The following is a 22,802-nucleotide window of genomic DNA, read 5'->3' on the forward strand; positions in this document are numbered from 1 at the left end:
GCAACTGTTGCACAGTAATTTCTCTCGAGATAAATAAAGCTTCTTGAATCTGAATCTTGAATCTTGACATGAATTTCATGGTAATCTGTCCAATAGTTTGAGATTTCTAATTCAAAACCACAAATGTCAACCACATGGTAGTGCTAGAGACAAAGTCAGAGTTATGAGTCAATTATTAGGATTCATTATCTAGGAACCATTTATATTTGAAACTCCATGGCAATCCATTCAATAATTGTTGAGATATTTTAAGCGTGTATTTAGCCATATAACATTAATATAAAATTATATACAACTAACAAACACTGCAACTGCTACTGTTGGCCTCCGTTGGATGAAAAGAGGAATACAATAATTAATTAATTAATTAATTAATTAATACTGTTTGTATTTGGAAAGTACTGTCTTTCTGAGCTCAGTTTACTGTACTATTTCATGGTTTGTTCCACCAAAAACAAATGACCTACCTGTATACGAAGCATCAGATGGCGGTTTGCATGCTCCAGCTTCCTCTGTCTGCACTCAAGCTCCTTGGCTCTCTGCTGCTCCCGCTGTAGCCTCCTGATATAGTCCACTGAGGCTTTCAGAATGGTGCCCTTATTCCAGCGCATGTCTCTGGGGTATACAAGAGACAAAGGTCTACAGTCAGAGTCAGCTGACCAGCTGACCAGAACACCAGACCAACCCCTCTGTGCAAATAAGCCATTACACTAAGGACACTTGGACGTGTGAATAGGAGACAAAGTTAATGAATAGACAGACAGACAGACAGACAGACAGACAGACAGATAGATATCTAGCACATGCATTCATGAGCATAAATGCACACAAAAACACTTACGGATCATTTGACTTTGGTATCAAGGTTCCCAGCTCCTTGATGCGATCATTGATGTTAAATCTCCGTCTTCGTTCAACTAAAATGTTTGTCAAATAAAATATATACATATAAGTACAGCAGCCTAGTAAACCAGTGTTTGAAGGGTTAATAACAGGTCATATAATTAATGAACATACATTCAGATTTGACAAACATATAAACTTTTTGCTTAACAAATTAAAAATAAAATCACATTATTGTTTTCCCTTTTTTGTTCAATTATTCTGAACAATATGAAAACAACTGAAAAGAAATAACAAGCCAATAGAAGGAAAAGTCAAAAATGTAAAGTAAACAAATAAATACATTTTATATAACAATCACAAATACCTCTTAAACCTGTTAAGATGCCTGGTCTCTCAGACAGAGCTACACTGAAAATGAAAAACTAAATCTATTTTGATAAACTCACTTAAGTTGTGGTTGTCTTTCTTCTGTCTCTCTTTAGCAAGAGCACGAACCTCAGCCTCTGTGGAGCAAAGAGAAACGTGAGTGTCATTGAGAAAGTGACATAATTCAAATAAATGGTTCATAAGACATTGAGTCCATAAAATGAATAGAATTACACATTAGTATTGCACATACTGTACAGTAAATCAATAAAAACTACTTTGTCTGCTAGCACATTTGTGTATATGAAATAATTGACATGTTTTGTGGACTACAGTATGAAATAAACCTATAATCACGTTCATATTGTGTGCGATTTAGTCATACACAAAATGTTTTATATAAAGTTTCAGAAAATATGATTGAAAACAGCTTTTATAGTTTACAAAAAATCATCTTTTTCACTTTATTTTGCTTTGCTTACCTACTGGAAAGCCCTCTGGCCTTTGAAAGCTTTCATACTGGCCACAGGATCCCGGCTTGTCCAGTACTTGCTTCATGCCAGGAGCTAGAGTAATTATTTGGCAAATAATTGACTTAATAGTAACTTGTGCATTTCCAAATTGCACACAATATTAACATTTGGCCTACAGTCATGCGCTCACCTCCTACATACTAAAGGAGGTGAGCTGATTTTCTTCTTGATTAGGATTAAGTCATAATAAACAAGAGTTTGCAGTATAATTGCACAAATCAGATCTTAGGCAAACAGAAAACAATTCTCAGTGTGTATTTTAACCAGATTTGACTACAAGATGAAGTAAAGTTAATTTTGCCAAGACAAATATAATAATAATAATAATAATAATAATACTAAATCGACTGTCAAATGATTTCCAAGTTGGAATTTACAGCACTCACGTTGTCCATTCAATCCATACCCAAGTACAGTGAATGAACAGTAAAAAGAATAAACACTGATAATCTGGGATATTTATGAAAAATATGTTTTAATGTGTATTTTACCTGTGTATTCCCTCTTAATGTTGGGTGAACAGGAGTTGCTGATGCCAAGGCCAGGGAGTGGAAGTCCTGGGTTGTGGTACACATCGAGAAGGTTACCAGACACAGGGAGCTACAGAGTATTAAAGAAATGTCATTAAAATGCACACAACTGTCTTTCATATAAATTTAATTCAAAGACACAGGTATCAACAGTAATATTTCTTTATAAACATATAGTGAGTGCAAATGCATCCTTTTACAGTCATATTTACAATATATATCCTTTTAAAGAAGGGGGTATTACCTGGTTATTAATTTGAAGTCCTGGGTCCATAAGTCCAAGAACATCTTCATTGTAACTTGACTCCAAGCTAATAATATCATCAATGACATCATCCATCTGCATGACATAAAACCACATTTGATTAAATAATTACAGTTTATCAGAGTATCAGAATGTGATGAGATTAAAAGTTGTTTGGTAATGTGCATGTGTACCTCTTTCTCGCAGTTGGAGCTGAGGGTGAGCAGGGCCATGGGACTGTTGGGGGCACTGCTGCCGGGTCCGGGTGGCATGCCGTGCTCGGGGGGCTGGCTGGGGCACTGGCTGCCGGCTTTACCACCCAGGGTGGTGGACAGATACTGCCTCACCTGCTGCCTCTGAGCTTGCTGGATGTGGTACTTGGTGGGATTCTCCAGGTGGGACTGCACCTGCATGAGCAAGACATAAAAACATTTGAACCTGGGACTGTGGATTCATCTTTTACCAAGTCTAGTATATTTCAATATATATAAGCTTTTTGTATTGTAGATTAGAGAACAAGGATTACAGGTCACAAACAATGGCTAGTTCATAATAAAAATAAAAAATAAAAAAGGGCCAACAACAGTGATTTTAGAAGTAGGCCAAGCCATGATATTTTAAGGAAACATAGACTAGCAGTTTGTATTTTGATTGTAAATGCTGTCTGAATATGATGAATCTGTATCTGAATCAGAAATGCTATATTGATCCCCAGGAGGATATTTGGTATGGCAGTGTAATTCTAATAAGTAAAACCTTTAAGTTTTATGTTTGATCCTTCTATTTTAAGTGCAAATCATGATCTTAGTTTACAAGGTAACCAAAGGGAATCAAGTTGTACTGCTGTGTTGGAGTTAAATTACTAATCTCTATTACATTATGCCAATAAATGGACCTGAAAACATGTTTCTAGGCTGATTGCAGGCTTGCTTTGGATTACTTATTTTGTTTATGCTAAGTTGCAGAAATGTAGAAGTGTTTAAACACAACTCCTTCTCCTTACATTAGAACTGAAATATTGAAATTACACAGGAAATGAAGGACCCATCTCAAATATGCAGTGCAGATAATTTTGAGCATCAGTCACCCTGCCACTGGCCCATTTTATTTACCCGAGAAAACTCTTCACAGGAGGAATCAAGTGAAGCAGTGCCCTTGTCACATGAATGATGGAAGTTAAAAGTTCATGCAGTACCTCAAAAACTCATGCAGCAATTTAAAAACTAGTTTACATTCATTAGCTTTTGTAAGTTAGTGCTTAGTTCCTGTAGCATTCTAACAGTCTAAGATTGATAATGATACAGTACATCCTGTCAACATAAATACTATTTTGACCTCAAGAAAGAAATTTAAAATGAGCTTCATCCTCAGATTATTTTAGTACCTCTATTTTGTTTTTTTGGAACAATGATAAAGACAAAAAAACAAACAACCCCTCTCACCTGATAGTGGCTGTATTCAAGCATCTCCAACATGTTATTTGAGCAGTAATTGATCAAAATAATCTACGAACAGTATATAATCCCTTTATCTTGTTAGCCTACGCTGTGAACAGCAAGCTAGCATGTGCAAATCTGAGAGCAGGCACCAGTCCCTGCTTAATTTATCCAGGGCTTAAGGCTCATTAGTTATGCAAGTTAAGAAATGGAGGAGGACACAGAGACTCATCCTCCTACTGCTGTGTTGTTCCAGCTAAACTATGAATTTATGTCTTTATAGAGTCATTTGACGTCACCACCTCCAGCTCACAAAGGAGTCTTTTTACTGGTTGGCCAGTAGTCTGCGAACTGAAGAATGCTTAAGGCCAACTAACGTTTAATCTTTAGTTCTGCTCATCTAGTATAAAACATTATTTGTTCTGAACACCAGGAAAACAATTGACACCACTGTTTCACTACAAACTAGCCATATGAAATGTATGGTGTGTTTACCAACCCCATCCATTTTTCAGGATTTTTAGAGGTTAATTACATTCAACTGTCAATTGTTATGCAGTCACATTTGCAGGCCAAAGAAGGTGAACAGCTTGAGTTAGGGGAAATTTTTTCAGGCTGTAAACTGTAATAAACCTATTAAATTTGACTATCCAGCTATGTCTAGCCTTGGTCAGCTCTTTTCGAATTAGAAAGCAATTAATATAAACCCTGATATTAATAGAGATGGGTAGAAAGGGAGTTAGTCTCTTCCCAGGCCCCAAAAAAGCCTATGAAAAGCTTTTATAGGCTTTATTTTTTGTGAATCAGTTGATCATGGCACCATGTAGTCAGTGGTGCACTGCTAGGGGCCCAGAGGCTGTGGTGATTGACTTTTAAAAAATGTTATGGCCAGAGGTGCAATGGTGGAAACATGGTGGGATGATGATCCACCAAATTATATGGTTTCCTACAAAAGCAGTGTAACACAATGAAGGGCAAAGATTTGTCCTGAGTAAATCACAGCAAACTTTATTCCCAAAAAGAACTTTGGTTGGCTAAATTTCTACAAGCTAATACACAGTATGACACCTTGAATTAAGTAACCTTGGAAGAATATAATGAGCTGAATGGCCGAATGTAAAGAGTTTCAATGGCGTTAGGCAAAGAGAACACAACATAAGAGAACTGCATGGAGCAACACCTACTAATATACAGATATAATAATGCATGTGGTAATAGATGGTTCTACGTTGGCCATAATTCCACAAGCTTCTAGCTCCATGTGTCTGAACAGGGCAAAGAGCAAGGGGCAAAAGATAAAAAAGGCACCATTATCCAAAGTTTTTATTGAGTTTCTTTATTAAGAGCTTAAGAAGCAAAGAAGAATTAGCTAGAAAATCAATTTTCTGTTGCCAGGATTTATCCAGACAGATGAAGTGTTTTTTGGTACATTTAGATCATGCACCCTCTTAAAATGCACTGTAACACTATATTCATTGTATCATTATATGTGTGGCTTTACTGAATATGTTTGCCATTTGTGAAGTACAAGTAAAGGTTTACATTTCTTAGTGGAAAAAATCCCACATGAGCATTGAATTCTTTTTTTTTCTGTTTGTACCTTATACTGTACGATTGCTTCAACTGTTCAATCCTTTCCCAACTTTAACTTGAAAAAGGTCTTTGAGAAATTGTAAAAAAAAAAAATGTATTTATTGAAATTACATTTATAGTAAAAAATAATACAGTTATTTATATACATGCAAAATAATTTTGCTGTGCATTTCTTTAATTTGCGTCATTTGCGAATTTAAACAGCAGGAACAAGACAGTGATGATATTATGGTTTCATTTTCCCATTAATAGAAATAGTGTCCATCCACTTTGACTGCGTTTGAGCAACAGGCATCATGGATGTAAACACAGCCTCTTGTTCGGCGCTTTGTGGGTTTAAACACAGTCCGCCCGATCAGTGCTTGATCTGGGATGTTAACGGAGCAGGTCTCTGTAAAGATGTGGGCACAACTGTCTCTTTCCTCCTTGTTTGGCCAAGCTGGATTTCTTTGCATATAGAATGGATATTAGCCAGCCTTAAAAGTGTTCCAGAAATGGAATATAATTTTCATAGCTATGTTTTCATTAGTGTGTAATTGCCTAAATATTGGAATGAGCCGTTTTAAGCTACAGATTGCTTCCATGGAGTTCATCATGTTTCAGTAGCCCAGAATGGACAAACCAAAGAGTGTAGTAGCAGTAAATAGGGCATTTTTTTGTGAGTTTCGCAGAGACCGTTGTTTCTCCTACACACTTCACAGATGGTACAACCATGTTGTGAAATAGACACACTGGTCCTCCAAGTGTGAGATGGACCAGTAGGGCTCCTATCTCTTTCTCTCCTCCTGGGGTCGACTATAGCACCCACCGTGGAGGGCTGGTCCGGCTGATCTTGTTAGGTGGATCTTCTCAAAGTCCACCATTTCTTCTTCAAAATTGTATGCTTCTTTTTCTGATGACTTCAGGCTATTTCTGTCATAGATAATACTTGTTTCAGCAAAAAAGCCTAAAACAGATTAAAATAAAAACGGAGATGTTTGAAGGGGCTAGCCTCCCAGCATCTGCTGGCGCAGCCATTGCTGTAGTCAAAGTCCACTGATTCAGTTGTTTTTGAAGTTTTGGCTTAACGCTTAAAAATGAAATCAGCAATCAGCAAAAAATCGGGAAAAATGGCTGATGAAAACAAAAATGTAGGTTTTTTTTTTGTTTTTGTTCATCAAGCTCTTTCTCCATACAGAAATACAGTCAGTCCAGTGGATTTGGGAAAAAAGATTACGTTTACTCCAAACAATATTCAAAGCAAAAATTTGACTGTGTTGCCTTTCAGGATAATGGAAACTATCTGTCTGTTTGCAAACCACCACATATAATTTGTGTTCATTTGAAATGTTTATCTTGTTCATAATGACATATTTGTTGCAAGTCTCACAACATCATTAGATGATTAAGTTGTGTGTATTTTTTGGTGCCACCATCACAATGACTGCAGCTGTTTAGGCTGTAATTAATACTCATAAAATCAATTTGGGCTGTTAAATATATTGCCACAGTACTGCCAATTATTAACTGACAGTACATAAAATGTTTTGCTCCAAGAAGAACTGAAGCATTGATTATTTAAACTACTTCAACTTACATTTTGTCACTGTTGATGATGATGTGAATCTGATATTACAAGCTAAGCACACAGGGTAGAAAAAGTGAACGCACTGAACTGAAAGCTGATTTTATCCTTCTTTAATCATAATGTTGAATAGTAAACTATCACCAGAACATTTATCAAAGGAATAAGGCTGCTTATCAGGGCCCTCACGTGTGAAGAAGCACTATCTGTCGTGCAGCTAATTAATTCAAACGTCTGCTGCTGCATCTCGTGTAACGCTGCTGGAACACAGATCATCACGTCTTTGTCTGGATTATTGGAAACTCACTAGAAGCTGGAGAGGTGAACACAAACACAGGGGATGAGCCCCCTGGCTGCACGGAGCCTTATACGATAAAACAGAGAAAGCATTCTTTGTAAACTCATAGTAGAGCGTTTCTTTGTGGCCTTTTCCTTCAGCCAAACCTTTGGGTTGAGACGGAACTATTAACAAGGGATGTATTTCATTTATCCCTACAGCAAGCCGAGCTCTCACTTTATTTATAGTCTCTTTGTGAGACAGAGGTTTATTACCTTCTCAAGGAGAGCACATGGGTCCATGTTTTAGACTTATGCCTTGAGGACCAGTAACATTTTCACAGAAAGTCGTCACTCCTTGACCCCTGAAAAGAAACAGATCCATTCATATCTTGCAACCAGCTCTGCTCTGTTTCTTACTTCCTTGGCAACCAGCCACACTTGGGGGCATTTTGTCAAAGGAGGATGCTAAACATTTACTGTGTGCTAAAATTTAAGAAGATGGTTACAGTAGAGCTACTGACTACTGAGATCTTTCTTATCACATCATAAGCAACAAGTCAATAACACAGGTGCACAGTGGAGTGATAGAGAAATAATATATTAAACAATATACAACAAATAACCAGACCATATAAACCAGACCTCTAGTGAGAAATTCATATAGGGACACAGCGCAATGCGTCACACCACGCCCACCAGAGGGGAAAACAGTTGACATCACAGTATGTTACCAAGGGCAGAAACGCTAACAGAATGCCTGCAGCTAGCTAAATACATTAGCTTTCAACATGTCAGAGGGTTATTTTAGCACCCGATTACCTACTAGAGAGAAAAAAATATATTAACAAACGCCTTGTGTCAGTTTATCTCAGTGTCCTTTCTCCTTACTTTGCTTTTCCTAGAGAAATGGAACCAAATAATGTTTTGTGCTTGATAATTGACTTAATTGTTCTTTAAATGTTTTTTAGTCAGTTAATCTACAAATTGTTCAACCCTATAATTTTAATCTGGATGTTATTTAATACTTTTACTATAATTATACCAGAGTATTTTATTTTATTGTTATTGCTTTCATACAAGACATAGTGATCTTAGAACTGAAAGAAGTATCCCCTAGTTGCGGGAAATGACAAATTATGGACATATTAAATGACTATTAACGAGGACAGTTGTGCTACAATTCAAACTTTTTTGTGTAAGTGCAAAATGGCTTGTGTGCACACGATGATAGACCTCCCACACAATGTCAGTTTTCATAAAACAAATACAGACAATGATTAACAGGGCAGACTGGTTCAGATTAGGTTCTTTTTTAGTTGGCAGCAACTTGTTGCCAACAAGATCCCCTGGTTGTTATCAGTTGATCTGAACTGCTTGATATCCATCAACCGATGGTGGTGGATCTAACCACCTGGAGGAAGACAAATGAACAAATGAACAATGAAATAAATAACTATAATATACGAGCAATACACATTCATTTCAAAGTTGTGTTATGTGAAATGGCAATTACTGTATATGTGAGACCTGTATCCTTGATGATCATGTAACCTACTGAATGCTCATCAGCTGCTGTAGGTGCCAATAGACAAATGTAAGCTTCTTATTAGCATATTTGTTTATTTAGATTTCATGCCAATAAAAGAACATAAAAAAGAAAATAAATAAAAAAAACATTTACAGCAAGCTATGGTTTTATTAAATCAGTAGCATAGCAATTCTACTTTGAGAGAAATTTAAAATGCTCGCTGGCGCAGTAAAACCTTGCAAGATCGATATCATTAGTAAACCCTTTTCCACTTTCCACATCTATGGATAGCAGATACAGTGTGTATTTTATACCACAGTGCAAGTTTTCCTACTCTTGTAAAAAGGCTTTCTTAGCTCTACTATAGCCACTCTCATGCTGCTGCACTCCAGCCCACACATCAGATAAAAAGATGTATCATTGGTAAAGCATTTTTTTCTCTCTTGTACATAATTAAAGACTGGACTTCCCCTGTCAGAAAGCATTGTAAATAACGTTTATGCAAATCATCCAAAAAACTTGTCCAGACGTTTGGTGCCACTGAGTCTTCAGGGGCTCACTGAGGATATTACCATCACAACATGTGACAGGCTCATTGAAGCAACTAGTTTAGGAAGAATGAGATAAATAACTAATTTATTAGTTTTATTTTTCACTTAATTGTTATTACTATACACACATGCACACACCCACTTGTTGGGGAGAGAGTGATAGGACTGCTACATAATCAGGTGCCCCGAGCAGTAAGGGGTTTAGTGTCTTGCTCAAGGGCACCCAGGCAGTTCCCAGGATGTGAACTTGCACCTTTCCAGCCAGCAGTCCATACTTGAACCGGCTATCCTCTAGTTCAAGTCCACACAGACTGAGCTACCCAAAAATTGACGAATAAAAACTTGGAGCTATTTTTGCTTGAGTGAGTTGACCACAGAAGTGATATAATGATGGACTAAGTCTCCTTTTGTACACAGACGAAACCTTGCCCTCTATGCCAGCTTAGCCTAGTTTACTTTTTATTTTGATTCAGGCAGTTATGAAAAACATAAAAAAATATATACTCAACTTCATCCTGCAGGTGAGTTATGCTGAATCACATACAAGCTGCAGGAATCATAGATGTGTGTGCATTTTCAGACTAATGTGCATTTAACTACAGAATGGAAAGATATAGTTAAGTTCACAGCAGTCTTAAAGAGACTGTTAAATTAAACATAAAAATATAGCTTTTTTTACAGCACAGTACAGCTGAGGCTGGGGATGTAGTTGGTGCAATGAAACATACTAGCACATCAGAAGATTGTTTTTTGTCTGTATAGTTAATCTTAATGCCTGCCACTGGGTCGGATTCGGCCAGATTCCGCTTGAAATCGATGAAATGAGGCGGTAGAAACACTGCTGCTTTTGTCCACAGGGACCAGAAACAACACAAACTTTGGAACTACCAGAAGGCATATTTCTGCCGTGCACCTGCACTAAGATTACACTTCCTGAACTGACACTGCACTTTAAAACAGTGGTAAACAGAAACTAAAACTGCTGCTTCTCTGGGAACAGTAAGCAAACCTGTCCAGACGGTCTGAGAGATCTTAATGCAGCAGCGGATCAGAAATGTATTTTAGCCCTGAACTATTCAGTGCTTTATAAACCAACAGAAGTAAATTCTTCATACACAGGAAGCTAGTGCAAAGATCTGAGAACTGCAGTGATCCACTTTCCTAGTGAGGACTATAGCAGTAGTGTTCTGCTCTGCAGCTGTCTGATTTAAGAGAGACCAGAAAAGACAGCATGACAGTAGCTGATAACAGCATGGACGTTTTGGACGAAGTTTTCTAAATTCTCCTGAGAATTAAGTCCTTATTAGGGTAATACCAGGCTGATAATGTGGGTACAAGATCTTTCATACAGCAAGCACCTACTTTTAATTGTTCGTTTGCGTCCAAAGACCTAATTATTATTTCTGTTTAATCTTTGTTTAACTGGATGAAATTTCAGCACATTCAATCACTGATTTGTTCAATGCACGTACTCAGTGCTTGTATGGGACCACAGTTACCTGATGATAATGTTATATAAATCTGTGCGTTGCTGCATAATCATGGTAAGAAATTTTGTTGTTTTTCATAATCCTTGCGAGTGCGAACATGTATCTGTTGAGGAAAAGAGGCCCAAAAATGCAGCCTTGGGGGATTCAGCATGTCATTTTTGTATGCTCAAATATTCAGTCACCGATCGACACAAAGTAGTCTCTGTCCTTCAAATAGGATTCAAACCAGTTTAGAACTGTGCCACTTTTCCAGTGATGTGGCCAAAATCTTGACTATAAAACATCAACAACAACAATTGTTAAGGGCAAAGAGGGTGCTAAGCTGTTGAAAAACAGACATCCTTTTCTGTGATTTTACTTAAAAATGGGAAGTATTATACAGGCTTGATAAAGGCAGTTTTATGGGCCTGTGGGAGAAAGCCTGAGAGTGGAAAAGTGTTGACTATTTGCAGAAGATCTGATGGCACACAAAAACACAATAAGCCCGCAGGGAGAGTATCAAGGCAGCCAGTACTGACACTGTCTAGTAGTCTGAATTTTTGGGAAAGGTAAATTCATCACATGATTTTGTAGATATAAGTTCAGGGGCTACACGGGAGGGTTTGTCAGCCTGTAAACACTAGTTAATAAGACATGCACATTTTTATTGTTTTTGGCAGAGAAGGAAGACTGCCTTGCATTTCTCAGTTCTAAATTAAAAATACAAGGTCTTTATAGATGGTATAATGGGCCTGAGATTTGTTTTACCCCACCCGCATCCAGTATTTCAACATTTCTCTTCTATTAATTTCTATCAATGTGGCATTTCTCTATGGTGTTTTTACTATGTTTACCTTAATACAATGGCCATGTCATTGATAACATTTGTAATTTCAATTTGTAATTTTCTCATGTCTTTATGAGGCCTGTAGTTGTTTACAAAAGCTTGCCATCAGGAATTCAACTGAAGAGCAACAAAATAAGCAAGTTTTCCATAAGACATCTGCTTGCACTGGAAAGAATTAGTAAACAAAATAGCAACTGCATGTCCCTTTATGCACTCTAGCTTCACTCATAAAACTAAAGTTGGGAGGGGTTGACTCATTGAGAACTGCCACACTGCTATCATTGTCAAGCCAACCTTCAACTAAAAACATCAACACTGTGCTTGATTATTAAATCATTTAGTAAAAATGATTTGCCTGCCAAATACCTAATGTTTAGTAAAGCTACATTTAGTGTGTTAAAAGTGTTCTTTGCCAATTTAAAGATTGTTGTGAAGACAGATACAGTTTGATAAATCTGCATATTTAGTTCAGTACCTTTTGTCCTATCTACTACTTATCAAAACAGAAATGGCAACATGAAATCCAGAAGAAGGCATAAAAGGAAGTAGGTCCATGCCCAATAAGAAGAGGTAGCAGAAGTGGGTCAGGGACCCTATCTGTCCTTGCATCTCCTCTCTTGTCTGCAGATACCAGGCAGATTTCCTTGGTGTGATTTAAACGATTTAACATGCAGTGCAGCTTAGTGGCATCCATTAACGTCACATAGGGTTCCTTAATCTCTGATCTTAGTTGTTATAGATATATGGAAGTATATTGATGACAAAAGACTTGAAAGAGCACAAAACAAATCTGGTTTCCTTAATCTGCAAATCAACATTTGAGATCACCTATAGGCACAAATTTGTAAGAGCAGAATCATTTGAGCACGCAATCCTGATCATGCACACGCTCATTTCAGTCTACACTCACAGTTTTCTCCTGCTGTTTTGGCTTCTGAGCACTGCCTCATTTATTCATACCGGTTTGTTGGATTTGTGCCTTACAAATTCAGAAAATTCTGTCATTCTCAATGACGCCACAGCCAAAAATCCTACATGGAGTCCGGTCAGATCACAGTTGAACCAACCACCCCATATCAGGCTGGTAGGATTTCTGAGGGCATTATAAATGTTTTTTTATATAATGGTTTCCAAAAATTATTAATACAATAGAAAAAGAAGAAATAAGAAAACCTTATATCTGGTTCAGAAAATCACACCAGAAAGTTAACACAAAGCTTCTCATCTTGCGATATCAGACGATCAGCAACCAGTGTCTGGTGGTTAAAAACATGCCACTGTCCCAGGTTTTATTTTGAAAGTAGAAGGACGGGTCTAAAGAGATGACCCTTCACTTCCTGGTCAAATTGAACACTCTGCTCTCAGTTTGACTTTGTGCTCAGGGGATTCAGACTTCCAAAAGTGAACAAAAGCAACTATGATCATTAGGATTGAGAATCCCTATTGCTGGCCCACAATTCCTCTTGCATGTTCAAAACATCTGTTACGCTCATAATACTGTCCTGCATCATGCACAAATCTAATTCTGCTCGTACAAATCCGTGCCTGTGCACTCTCAAAGGTTGACTTGCAGACTGAGTAGTGCTAAAATATTTTGTAGTCAGTATACTTCCATATAGATATCCCTAAGATGGGAGGCGGGGGTCGGGGGGGAGACTTTCGGTGACCTTGCTGGCCTTATCAGTCTCACCAGCCCAAGCAGAGAGAGCTATCCTCTTTTTTTGTGTCGTCTCCGTTATCAGCAAGGTTGACGTTACAGAATGTGTTTGGGATGGAGGCAGACAATGTAGCAGTGAACTGGGGGTGAATTTGATTCCAGCGTTAACCGGCGCTTCCATTTGATCAGGGGATAGGGCAGAGTGAAGAGAGGAGGAATTAGGAGGCTGATCCATGAGCTGTTGTCAACACGTGACACTGAGGCTGTGATAATAAGAGGGACTTTGAGTTGAACGACTACTTGAGTTCCGCCATCGCCTCGAGGAAGTAGATTTTGCTCTCTTGCCTAATGCCTTTAGTAGCAATTCTCTATAGCAAATGTCAGCTACAGCAGAGACAAGCAACTTCATCAAGAGGAGGAGCTTGGGACAAAGAAATGTCTTCTCTGCTCCTTACCCTGTGGCTACAGGGTAACATTAGCAAGAATGTAACATCCTCTTCCAAGAATGAGACACATTGTCCAGCCTGTGTGGGATTAGGAACATGCACTTGCTTAAGTGACCAACAATGGAGCTTAATTTAGCAGCTACATAAACACACAGAGCCTCGTTATCATGCCAGGCGAGGGGCTACGCATCAGTTAAGCTTGCTACATCAGAGTGCAACAGTTTAACCAAGATAATGTTCCCAACGAGCAGCAAAGGTCACACAGTCCAGCACTATCATATTTTACAGATGAAGTGTAGTATCAACAATTAAAATACGCACATTTTACATCAAGAAAACCAACACACAAACTTCTTGTGGTGAATTTTGAAACTTGTGCAGACATGTCCTACTTTTTGAAAACCTTATCTTAAAGAATCTATTGGCTACTAGAAATTGAGAACAGAGGACTAGGTATACTCTGATGAGTTTAATAAACAAAAGGCTCTCTTAGCTCAGCTTGAGCTAAGTTTGAGACCTCTGAATCCGCACAAAGATGTAGCATTATTCAGCTCAATGTGCCTGGAGTTTGAGGAAAAGGTCAGTGTAAACCACGGAGGTCTGCACGTGGAGTTGAATCTGATGATTTTTAAAAGTCAGGACTCTTCTGGGCCATCAAATAATACTGACTGTCTTTGATCATAGTTTTGAGAGTCAGAAGACTTGCCTCTTAATTTTTCTCTAATCTTTATCTAATAAATACTGTATGCACATAATAAGAAACACAAATAATACAGAAAGACACTAGCTCTCTCATTCCCACAGGATGTTACATATGCAGCTACACATTCATTATCTGTCATCTGTTGTATAACTGTGATAATCAAAGGTGTCTGTCAGCTTTACTTAACTACTGTACATGTGCTGTGTTACAAACGTGCCCATAAAAACAGTAAAGAATGTCACTGAAATCAGTTCATCACTGTGCTTCCCGTCCTCTTTCTATGCAACCGTTCCCTCCCCACTAACCAGCCATGGGATCCCAAAATCAGAAATCATTCATATCCAACTTATATGAGCAACTCATGTCTTTTGATGGTCATTGTGTTGCCAAAAACTAGAGTTGCTTGGGAGAAGGAGCTGGGGGTAGATTTTACAGATCAGTGGTTGGAGGAATACTCTCAGGTACACCTTGTTCAGCCAGGCTGGATATGACAGATGTATAATAAATATATTTATATATATATCATTTTTTACACAGACATTATTAATATTAGATCTATACGATATCTTCGTAACCCTGTGTATATAGCCTATATTTCCACTAATCTATACTACTGTATTTATTATTTATTTTTACACCATGCCACTACCTACTTTGTACCATATCAATCACATCTGTATATAAAACAGATGTACTATACATATAACTCTTATTCTATTTTTTCTCATTTTATTATATCTTGTATTTTTCTATTTTATTTTTTTATTTAATGTGTATTTTCTTATCTGTTGTGCTATAGCTGGAGCTGCTGCAGAGAGTGAATTTCCACAGTGTGGGATCAATAAAGTCTATCCTATCTTATCTGAAATGTGCCCCTCTATAGTGATATTTGTGGTCTCTGTTCTTCCCAAATGAATTCTTCACAGTAAGACATATAAGCCTTTACCTCTGTTTAGGCAAGCCGCCATATTTTACGTGTATGGAAATCTCCTGAGGCTCTATCTTTTTCTCTGTGGCTTAGGGATGTAATGTCCCTTCTTAAGTTAGACAAGATAAGATTCTCAGTGAAAGGCAGCTCTCAATTTCTTCATAAATGGAATTCTTTCATAAATTACTTCAGCTACTTAAAAACCTTGCCCCCTGACTAATCCCCTCTTCCCATTTGCGCCCTTTATTTTTTATTGTATCTTTTTTCTTTTAAACATTCTTAATTTTAAATGTTTATATATTCAAAATAGTCATACACACTACAATTACTAGTAGTATTGTTATTTTATATATGGAGACAATGTTTTGTTGTTCTTGTTGTTGTTCATGCTCGCTGAAAAAGCAGGTTTGGCTCTACAGTCCACTTTAGACGATGTGTATCACTGTGATTGGCTTACAGTCAAATACGTTAGTACATTTGGGTGGAGTCAGATGACAGTAATCATAGATCTAGACATCCTAGAAAAGTTATGTCAATCAGAATGGATGGGGGATAAGAACGGGCAGCAGCACAATAAGCTGTAAACAATGACATATTGTCACCTGATAAAGTTTATATACACTGGGTAACACTGGCATTCAGATAATTTCATAATATTTCAAGTCAAATATCTGGCTCTATGGATGCTAAATGTTCAAGTTAGTTCTAAATTCACCAGCTAGTCACTAAACCCTGGAGTCCAAGACATAGAGATGTTTGTGAAAAGGTTACAAAACATAAAGAAACTTTTTATTTTTTATTTTGTGGTTTAAAAAGTCCCCTAAAAAGTAAAAGGAAAAGGATGTGCTATTGTTTACATTTGTTTTGTGTCTTTTTTCAAAGAAGGGGATATCATGATAATGAGATTACTCGGCCAGATGCACCATGTTGACAGTGATCGGTTGGAGGTCAGTAAAGTTTAGCTAACATTCATCCCACATCTCTGGTGTCTTGGTTGTAGTGAGAACATAAGACCCAGTTCACACTGCCTGCGTCTGCAGCGTGTGTGCGTAGCAGAATGTCTTGTTCTTTATTTCGGCAGCCATGTTAACAGTTCAGAGCAGCCACACTGCCCGCGTGAGTCGTGCAACTCAGCTGAGGCTGCAGCGACACTTCACTACAGAGTCAAGGTCTCGCCTATTTTTTCCATGAGCCATGTTTCTGAGGACAGAATCCATTCCTATATTAACAAGGCTTTTATTGTACTGTATTTATCAAAGGCAAACTCAGTATAGAAAGAAAGCCAGCAGCAGAAACTCTCTCAGAGAGGTTACCTTAGGCGTGCGAGCCACAACAGTTCAGTGAGGCAGCCGCCACGCACTTCCCAGGTAGGCAGTGTGAACAGGGTGTAACTGTGTCTTTCTGCTGTTTGACGGTAGCCAGGTAACGTACAGTGGGTTTTAGAACTTTTTATATGGAAACAACTTCTGAAAACGGTGCTGTTTATAGTGGTGAGAGTGAACCAGTACAGTAAAGTTGTTAAGGGGGACTGCAGTCAGATGATCACTGACCCTTTTCAAATTTCAATCATTTTCACCATTGTTAATATGAAAATACTGAATCCTGTAGCTAATAGCAAATAGTGCAGCTTGTAGTGTTTGGGAAGAGCAATGTTTATATTGAAATATCTGAAACTGAGCAGATTTTAAGATGTGATCCAAGGTGACAGCACAAGAGAACACAGGATAGCACCTGGAAATTAGAACGTGGGTTGGGAAGCAACATTTAATTCAAATAAATATTAATATTTAAATATATGCAATCATGTAAGAGCACAACATTTTTACTGATATCAAATTTATATTTACACTTTTTTGGGAGAGGGGGGTATTTAATGTGATATATATAAGATATATATATAAACTGTTTTTATCATTAGTACTTTCACACAGAACATGAATATGATGTAGCGAGAAAGCATCTGTACATGAATCAGTGTGTCTTTGTCAAGGTTGTTGCTAATCGATGAGTCATAGGCAACCGTCATAGGCTAAAACTTGTCAGTATGCTAACTGTTAGCTGTCATGCTGAAGAGAATGTCTGTCTTTTCTTAAGAGCTCCAGAAAGCTCACCGCTTCGTAAAGTACCCAGCAACAATGCTGCGTTCATGGCATCCATGGCTCAGTAGGTGTGCTAGGCGCTGAAATAATTGTCCCCCATTCTGATGAAAATGCCTGCATGGTCCATTGGCATGCATAAGCACATACATTTGTGTATGCACAAATGTGTGGTACACCCAAGGGTCCTGGTTAAGGTTTTTGAAAATCATGTAAGTCATTGTTAGTATGTTACAGTAGTTTTTCTTAAGTGAGCTCAAGATTCAACCTTATGAACATTTGCTACTGACTTAAGAGTTGAGTATGTGATAAAACTCTGCTTGCCTTTGTCTTGATCTCTGAACTGGTTTTTCACTTCATTCTCACAAGGGTCAGAGGTAACCTGGCTAATTAAGGGTTCCCCTCCCCTTTTGGGCAACCTCATCTGAGCTTTATGTTTTCACTTTCATGGTCCAGCAGCTCTGCCTGGTACTTCTAAGCTAATTTTGCCTTGTCTGCATAGCTTTGTGGGGGTCTTTGATAATCCACAGACAGGTTAGGTTCAATCTGTCAAAGAGTGTTTGCCCAGGAAACTCAGATAGTTGTCTGGACTATGAAAATGATACAGTATGAGAAAAAAGTTCCTCTAAATTGTTTAATTGTATAATAGTAATACATGCCAAGTAACACTGGCAGGATTTGATTTTCATGCTGAGACGACTTGAAGTGGTATAGTGCTAAAGGATTATGTTACTCTGCTATCAATAAACACACTACGTCAAACCCACTTTGCACAAATCGACCACTGATATCATTCATGACCTTAAAAGAATGTCTCTATCATCCAGTGACAGAAACGTCACACTTATAATGCAGAACATATTGGACTTTATAATATCACAAGCACAGAAAATCAATAAACCCAACACAGACAATTATGTATCAAGAGTCTGACAGTTGGGAATTTCCTCTCTACACTTGACAAACTTAAATACTTTGAAATTCCTGAGGGGGTGAAAACTGATACCTGGTTCTCATCTTACTGTAAACAGCATCAAACTGCAATGATTCAATGGAGTCAAATCACATCGATGTAATATTTTAGTATGTAATATTGATATGGGAGAATTTTTAAACCTAGTTATTTCCAGGATATGTTCAGTGTTCTTTCTCTCCCATCTTTATAGTTTCACGTTTATAGGGTCCATTTGGTCGTACCAGGAATAAAATGAATGAAAACATGTCAGTGTAGTGGAGAAAATAGGATTAAATGTGTTGAATGCCAAATGTCTGGAAACAGGAATTCTGTCCAGAGATAATCCCCCCTTCGGACTTAACACAGTGTCTCAGGAGTTGACACAGACGTAAGAATTTCTGATGCCTTAGCCCATAATCATGTTGAATTTGTGATTTAAAGAAATGTAAAACATATAATCCAGTTTGGAATAGATGGAATCAAGGATCCGCAAGCAAGTATCCACCACCACTTCGCCTACAAAACGTTGTCACCCTTCACATCCCGGCTGCAGCTCATACAGGTAGACCAGTGGGTTGATGGGCTTACCTTGAGAACTTCCATTGGCGGGTGGCTCACAGTAGGCCCACGACGGGGAGGCGTGACATGGACAGTGGAGGTGTGTTGGGTGCCGTGGTGCAGAAGGTCCCTGGTCCTCCTCTCTCCGTCCTCCCTGCGTTCTTGACCCTGGCGATGGGCAAAGACCGGCTGCTCTCGGAGCCGGACCTGTGACGTCACGGCCGGTAGAGGGTGGGAACTGTGGAGGCGCTTGTAGAGGCCAGTCGGATCCGGGGGATCACTGAGGACCCCAGCCCACCCAAGGGCAAAGAGAGGAGGGAGTAGTTAAGCAGACCAGGCTAAATAACATGCTGGTGTGTATACGCATGGCCAGTGGTATTTTTCTGAGCCATCCTGAGTGAGTGAGCAATATGAGGTATTGTAGTGGAGTACAATATGATGATTGAGTGAGTGGGAAGCCAGAGATTCTTTTACTGAGAATATGTTATTGTTCTTTGAATGAGGGTGAAAGATGCATTTATTTCAGGGAGGTTATGCAATATGAAAGAAGGGTTCTGCTGTCTATTACATGTTAGAGATTTGAACTGCTCTGATTGAATATGTTAATAATATTAAAAGTATTGCTGTAGAAAATGTGTCTTTTTCTAAGATCCACTGTGTTTGCCAGCTCCTGCTCAGTAGGTATTGTACAGTGGGTTTTTGCACTTTTTCCACTGAAAATGCCTCCTGCGTCTGAAAGCGATTGGTGAGACTGAACCAAAACATTAAAGCAGTGGAGCAATGAGATGAAACTCTCCATTGTGCTGAGGGGAATTGTAAAGTTGGGTGATAATTCTTTGTGAATTCATCACTATGTGCGACCCCTTTCACACATAGTCATGTGATCCATTGTTGCATACAGAGATATTAACCAGACACTCTTTAAGTCACAATATGGTTTTCTTAAATCCATATTACCCCTATTTTATTATGGAGAAAAGGCAAATCCATAGCTGAACTAAGGGAATTCCATCAATTGTTAATTCTGTTAATTGGCCCCTCATCGGTGGCCAAACCTGTTTGGTAAGATTATTAGGCCTAAATTTGGTTTATCCTCCATTCTCTGCCAGCTAAGAGTATGAATTGGGGACAAGCTGGTGTGATTATGTGCCACCAGACTTCCAATAACTGGTCTGTTGTGAGGTAAGAGACAATGCATCTAATCACTCTACAGCTTTACTCATGTGCAATAATACGCTGAGCAAGGACTCAGTGCTGTGCTTCCACTACGCTCCTCCTGTCCACTCTGAGTTCACCCTTTCAAATCTGCAGCCTATCTGAGCGGACAGCGCATGCACATCCCAAACCGAAATGCATCTGGCAGTGCACATGCTGTCAGGATGAGGCATTCCCCGGGAAAATGATCCTTTTGATAAAACCACTTCAAATCCTTTCAGCCTGTGCAGCTGTGTGATAATCGCACTAATTAGGCTGGCATGTCAAATCTTTCCCCGGTCTGCAGCTATCGCTTCAACATCACCAATGGCAATGCTTTAGGACTAATGATCTTTTTTTTTGTACCCAAGAATAATTTAACTATTCACAGGAATAGTTTTTTTTTCGGGTATTGTTCATAACTAGTGCCACCAAATGGTTATTATTACTATTTACTATATTACTATTATATACTATAGGAATTTGTGCCATCTAGTGGTCTAGTGGTAGATTGCAACTCCCTTGCATCACCTTCCCCTTTCAAGCACAAAGCAGAATCTATGGTGGCCATGAAACGCACGAAAATCACGAACGGCCCTATCTAGAGACAGTTTTTGGTTTATCCGTTATGGGCTACTGTAAAAACATGTCAGTTCAATATGGCAGACTCCACGTCTGATGTAATGATATAATGATTTTTTTTATATAAACGGCTCATTCTAAGGAAACAATAACACAACAGTTTTTACATTCAGGTTATTATACACTAATGAAAAGATACCTATAAATATTTTATTGCATTTCTGCCAATAGATCCCCCTAAATGTTGCATATTGGACCTATAAGTAAAGTACTTATTTTAACCCAAACATGAGGACAAGCGGTTTTGTTGCCTAAACCTAACCAAACTGCGACCCCGTCACATCATCACCTGACTATTGTTACCCTGTCTACAAAGATCACCTGACAAAGGCCACCTGACTTCATTCTTTCCAAAACTAAAATGCATGTTAAATGGCATGCAAAAAGTTTAAAATGCTTAGATATATCCACGAAATGTCCATTGGTCATGGCCATGATCCATGACGAGGCCAATAAAGTCAAATTTGAAACCTTAAATTTCAGATACATCCCTTTTGGTACCATTTAGTGTGTGTCTTTCTAAGTGGGTTAACTGCTGTTAACAAGAGATTGTGAAAAAAAATTGACTACAAAAGTCATTTCATAAGTGAGAATACACATATTTATTGATAGGACATTCAATAGATGAATGTCATGTATATCTTGAAGCCTAGAGATGTCAAAAAGCTTCAAAACTATCTACAATATCTGAGCCAAGAAATTAAGGTATAGCCAATTAGCAGACTCATAGCTGCACTTACACATGACTCAGCAGACTATACTGTTGACTGTTTCCTGCTCATGCTTCCCCTAAACAGGCAGAACACTGATTTGTTGCATCCATTGACGTTTCTCTGACCAAACAACAATGCCTTGATGCACTATAAATGTCAATAATGCCATATCCAAGTTGAAACACTGTGCACTAATGAGTAAATACGTCATATAAATACATAAATGTGTCTACAGCAAAATCAGCTCCACTGACTTCTGTTCTGTAAAATTAAATTACCCTGATCTGTGAAAACCACAGCAAGCCAGTTCTCTACAAATTATTAGCATGCATGTGTTGCTTAGACACACAGCTGATGTGTTGGCAGTTGTTTGGATATGGAAATGTTACATGCTCAAGCATAACACACTTATCCAATCGCTTATAAACAGCCATCAGTTGAACATGGAAAAAGGCATATGAGAATACAGGAAACATCTGTGACCTTTATATTAAACTGAAGAGGCATGAATGCTTGAAGCAAAAGACAAAGGAGGTTTCTTACCTTTTTATTTTCATGTTAGTCAGTGAATCAAGGGTTCCCACTTCACTACTGCTGCAGTTTGAGGAATTAGGTCCTTTAAAATGCTTTTAGATGTCAGGACTTCCTGGTGTGACACAACAATGTCTCACTTGTAAGTTGACACAATGACAAGTCCCAGATGTCTTGACTTTTGTGGTTAATACAACATTTAGGTTTAGGGAAGGAAGATGAGCAGTTCTGTAGTTTTGCAGCAGGATCAGTTGTCTCGCATGATGTCTCTATTCACTTCTTATGGCGAATAGGCAAGCGGTGGATTACAGAATATTTTTTATAGTTTAAAAGTGATGTCAGCCCAGTACTCATTCTCCCTGATACAAGCATCAGAATCCTACCAAAGTGTGTTATAGATTGGTAATCCATAGAACCCATTGAGCAATTCAACATGCTTGAAAAATGCTATTATTTGCCTCTTTCAGAGAGTTAGATTGGATGATCCACACCACTCTCATACACCAGTCAGCGATAACAATATAACCACTGACAGGTAAAGTGAATAAGACTGATTATCTGGTTATTATAGCTCCTGTCAGTGGGTGGGATAT

General features: G+C 38.3%; 1 protein-coding gene across 1 annotated transcript in view; it reads right to left on the minus strand.

Annotated features, from left to right (window-relative positions):
- Positions 1 to 19,521, minus strand: part of LOC118328095 (microphthalmia-associated transcription factor-like) — a 21,803-nt gene extending 2,282 nt beyond the window's left edge. Inside the window, 9 exon segments of the mRNA XM_035661700.1 lie at positions 468 to 615; positions 842 to 917; positions 1,293 to 1,349; positions 1,695 to 1,778; positions 2,237 to 2,345; positions 2,520 to 2,621; positions 2,624 to 2,926; positions 19,160 to 19,409; positions 19,493 to 19,521. Of these exon segments, the coding sequence (XP_035517593.1) occupies positions 468 to 615; positions 842 to 917; positions 1,293 to 1,349; positions 1,695 to 1,778; positions 2,237 to 2,345; positions 2,520 to 2,621; positions 2,624 to 2,926; positions 19,160 to 19,409; positions 19,493 to 19,521 (1,158 nt within the window).
- Positions 19,522 to 22,802: the final 3,281 nt, after the last annotated feature.

Source organism: Morone saxatilis, unplaced genomic scaffold, assembly GCF_004916995.1.
Source record: "Morone saxatilis isolate NCDOM2014 unplaced genomic scaffold, NCSU_SB_2.0 Contig18, whole genome shotgun sequence".
In the NCBI taxonomy this organism is placed as follows: domain Eukaryota; kingdom Metazoa; phylum Chordata; class Actinopteri; family Moronidae; genus Morone; species Morone saxatilis.